The 3,656-nt window shown below is 49.6% G+C and overlaps 1 protein-coding gene across 1 annotated transcript; it reads left to right on the forward strand.

Annotated features, from left to right (window-relative positions):
* LOC117841937 (vacuolar iron transporter 2) lies at positions 1 to 2,412 on the forward strand. The gene is made up of 3 exons (XM_034722262.2): positions 1 to 455; positions 1,513 to 1,598; positions 1,679 to 2,412. Exons 1-3 carry the CDS (start codon positions 205 to 207, stop codon positions 2,092 to 2,094), a joined length of 753 nt encoding a protein of 250 aa, XP_034578153.1. The 5' UTR covers positions 1 to 204; the 3' UTR covers positions 2,095 to 2,412.
* The last annotated feature ends 1,244 nt before the right edge of the window (positions 2,413 to 3,656 follow it).

Here is a 3,656-nt window from a genome sequence, read left to right on the forward strand (position 1 = left end):
TCCCAGCCCTGCCCATTCCGCATCGCCTACACTGAAAACCTCGCAGCACAGCAAATTACAATCCTAGCACAAGCACCGCTGCCCACACCAATCGCTCGGAGAATAACCAAGCGAGCGCGCTTAATCAGCGAAGCACGCGAATTTACACACCAGCGATCTTTAATTTGTAGTGTGTGTGAGGGAGAGTTTGCATTTAGAAGAGAGATGGCGCTCAACGGCGGGAAGACGTACGTGCAGGACGAGGAGAAGCAGCGGCTGCTCCTGGAGGAGCACACCGAGAAGCACTTCACCGCCGGAGAGGTCGTCCGGGACATCATCATCGGCGTCTCCGACGGCCTCACCGTGCCCTTCGCGCTCGCCGCGGGGCTCTCCGGCGCAAACGCCTCCTCAGCGCTCGTGCTCACCGCCGGGCTCGCGGAGGTCGCCGCCGGCGCCATCTCCATGGGGCTCGGAGGGTAAGCCTGCGGCCTGCCTCGATCCTTCATGTTTCCCATGCGTGCTCCATCTCGAAAGTTCGCATCTCTCCATTATTTGCCTCGTCAGCAATCCGACATGCATAACAGACGCTGAGCTCACGTTGGCTTCTCTTGCCTTTGTTTCTTCCCCAAAAAGGTCGATGCATGCAGCAACTGAGCTACCGGTTTCAATTTAGAATCCCCTGCTCAAAAGGGAGATTGCTGGCGAAACCCAAAAAGGAAAACTCCTAATAATCACTTGATTTAGAATGGGAATTCGTGCATGCAAAGATTTTCTGATGGTTATTCATGACATGCGTGGGTTCTTGAACTTTTACCTAAAATGATTTCACTCATGTTTTTGTTCCTCACCTTTCCTGCAATGCTGCGAATTCCTCATTAGAGCAGCGTGGTTTTGGCGTTCATGACACTCTTCTTTTCGGGCGACAATTTTCCTTGAAATTTTACTCCTTGCGTCAGGGTGGCTCTGGCATCAAAATCTCTAGAACTTAATTAGTATAAACTTTTCTAGCACAATCCTTCTCTTCCAAATAAACCTCCAAAATAAATCTTTCTCTTCCAAACAGGCCTAAATGTTAGCGCCAACCATTTTTTATGAATTAGTACACCCAACTATGTTAGGACCCTTGAGCCTTGACTGAAGAAATCAAAATGTTAGCTGAACTTTGCCTACAGTGGATTTCTACAGGCACAGTACAGAAATGTCATTTATTATTTTGGCCGGAGAAGAATATAGTAAGATATTTGAGGCAAACTAGCACCTCATTTCTCTCAAAAAAGACATCACAAGAGATGCAATTGCTGCTCTATACCCTATTCAGGAACCATTATTCAGATTTCAGAAAACAGTTTTCCAGAGACAGGAATCAAACCCCTCAATGCAATGCAGAGTCCTCTTCTGTTTCCAACACAGCTGCGAGTCCGAGCCCACCGAGAAATTAACGGACGCGCATGCATTTCGGCCCTAACTAAACTGAGCCCATATGATGTTTGAGCCCAACTACCCCAGTCGAACTGACCTTCTGCGCTGTTGCAGGTACCTGGCGGCGAAGAGCGAGGCGGACCACTACAACCGCGAGCTGCAGCGCGAGCAGGACGAGATCGACACCGTCCCCGACGTCGGTAAGCAACCGCCGACGACCTCCACAGCTTCATTCATAATCTCACATGGCTCCCTGACCATCATCTCCTCTCTCTCGCAGAGGCTGCCGAGATCGCTGACATCCTGTCGCAGTACGGGCTGGGCCCCGAGGAGTACGGCCCCGTGGTGACCTCCCTCCGCAACAACCCCAAGGCGTGGCTGGAGTTCATGATGAAGTTCGAGCTCGGCCTCGAGAAGCCCGAGCCCCGGCGGGCGCTGGTGAGCGCCGCCACGATCGCGCTCTCCTACGTCGCCGGCGGGCTCGTGCCGCTGCTCCCCTACGTGTTCGTGCCGCGCGCCGAGCGCGCCATGGCCGTGTCCGTCGCCGTCACGCTCGCCGCCCTGCTCTTCTTCGGCTTCGTCAAGGGCCGCTTCACGGGCGACCGGCCGTTCCTCAGCGCCGTGCAGACCACCGTCGTCGGCGCGCTCGCCTCCGCCGCCGCCTACGCCATGGCCAGGGCCGTGCAGTCCATATGATGATCATCAGCGATGAAGGAAGCAGCTAGTAGTAATTAAGCCTGGCTACTTGCTAATTATATATATGCAGATGCAACGAGGAACGAAAATAAGTCCAGCTATGTGTATGTGGCTATATACGGTCACTACTGGTCGGCTGGTAGCTGTGCAGATGGCAAGGTGTAGTGCAACTGTACTACTGGTAGTGTATTCTGTTTGCTGGTTGCGTGTAGTGAGTGTTTTAAATGTTGTGTTGTGTTGTGTTGTGTTGTAAGGAGATGTGTGGATTATTTAGGCGAAATCAAAGTATGGGCTGCTGGGCTTTGGATCGACTGTCAATCTTTCTTTGTGGCGGCAGATGACCGAAATGGGCTGGTTGATTTGGCAAGCGGAGGCCCAAATTCAGTTTGCTCTGGGCCTTCTCTTTTTTCTTCTTCTTATTATCCTTTCCATAAGTTCAGCGATTTCTGCATCTTGGTGGCATCTTGCAATACTATATAGTTAATCCACCACCACTTACTTAGGATGTTTGATTCTGGCCTCTCAAGCTCGCCAAACGGCACCCTCAAGCAAAAGTTTTCTTTTCACATCAAAGGGGATCGAGACCTCATGCTGATTGAGTGAAATGCCAGTGGCATCTTGTTGGTCAGTCACAGAGATAACGACTTGGGCGTGGGCAATTGGCCGCTGCAAAGGTAAAAAGGTTGAGAGGTAAAATCTGCTGATGAAACAAAAACTGAAGGACCAGTTGCCCAATTGACACAACCTTTTTCAGGCTGTAATTAGTTGGTATAAAGTGGGATCACTGAAAGTCTGAAACTTTACACTATACTGCCAAATTCGCCTTTCCCGGCCTGGAAAAAAAAAGAATTGAGATATTGCACTCATGATCAGCACTTTCTCACCAATCAATCATCCTAAAGCCAATCAGAAGCAATCCTCAGAGAACAAACAGATTGCCTTTAATGTTCTACAAATTTTTCCCCATGTAGGAGTACTGTATGTGAGTGGCAGTGTGATAAAGAATCCTCCCCAAAAAAAAAAACAAGTGTGCGCGATAAAAAGGATCGAGTAGGGCAAGTAGCTAGGGTAGGATGTGATTGTGGACTTGTGTGAAGCGTCCAGGTAGACCTCCATTAGAGTAGAGAGAGATTTGGAGCATGCTGTGGCAACTGTGGCTATGGCCTATGGATGGTGAATCATCCCTGACTTTAGTACGTGATGGGCAGCATTCGGAGCCCAGCACTGGATGGATGATGGGTAGAGACCATTCCTCCAAGTTGCTGGATTTTGGCAATCATGGTTTCGGATTCTTGTGGACTCCATCGGTATCATTCCGGTTTGATCCGGCCGGTATGTCTTGTTCATACTTTATACGTACAAATGGGTTTATATGCTCCAAGATGATGTTCGTTCCTATGCTAGCTAGAACATTGGAGCCTCCTGAAAAAGGAAAAGAAAAAAAAGACAGGACAGGACAAATACCTTCAGCTACATTCAGAATCAGATAAACATCGCCGTCCAAGTGCTTTTGAAAAACGGCCACAATGCCGAACGTTACGCATCCTAAAAAAGATTCAAGT

The sequence above is a fragment of the Setaria viridis genome, chromosome 2 (genome assembly GCF_005286985.2).
Source record: "Setaria viridis chromosome 2, Setaria_viridis_v4.0, whole genome shotgun sequence".
In the NCBI taxonomy this organism is placed as follows: domain Eukaryota; kingdom Viridiplantae; phylum Streptophyta; class Magnoliopsida; order Poales; family Poaceae; genus Setaria; species Setaria viridis.

What these genes read in the sequence shown, in the direction of transcription:
- LOC117841937 (XM_034722262.2), top strand. Translation starts at nt 205, where the DNA reads ATGGCGCTCAACGGCGGGAAGACGTACGTGCAGGACGAGGAGAAGCAG. An exon ending in ATCTCCATGGGGCTCGGAGG is followed by an intron (nt 456 to 1,512) that starts GTAAGCCTGCGG and finishes GCGCTGTTGCAG; the next exon opens with GTACCTGGCGGCGAAGAGCG. An exon ending in CGACACCGTCCCCGACGTCG is followed by an intron (nt 1,599 to 1,678) that starts GTAAGCAACCGC and finishes TCTCTCTCGCAG; the next exon opens with AGGCTGCCGAGATCGCTGAC.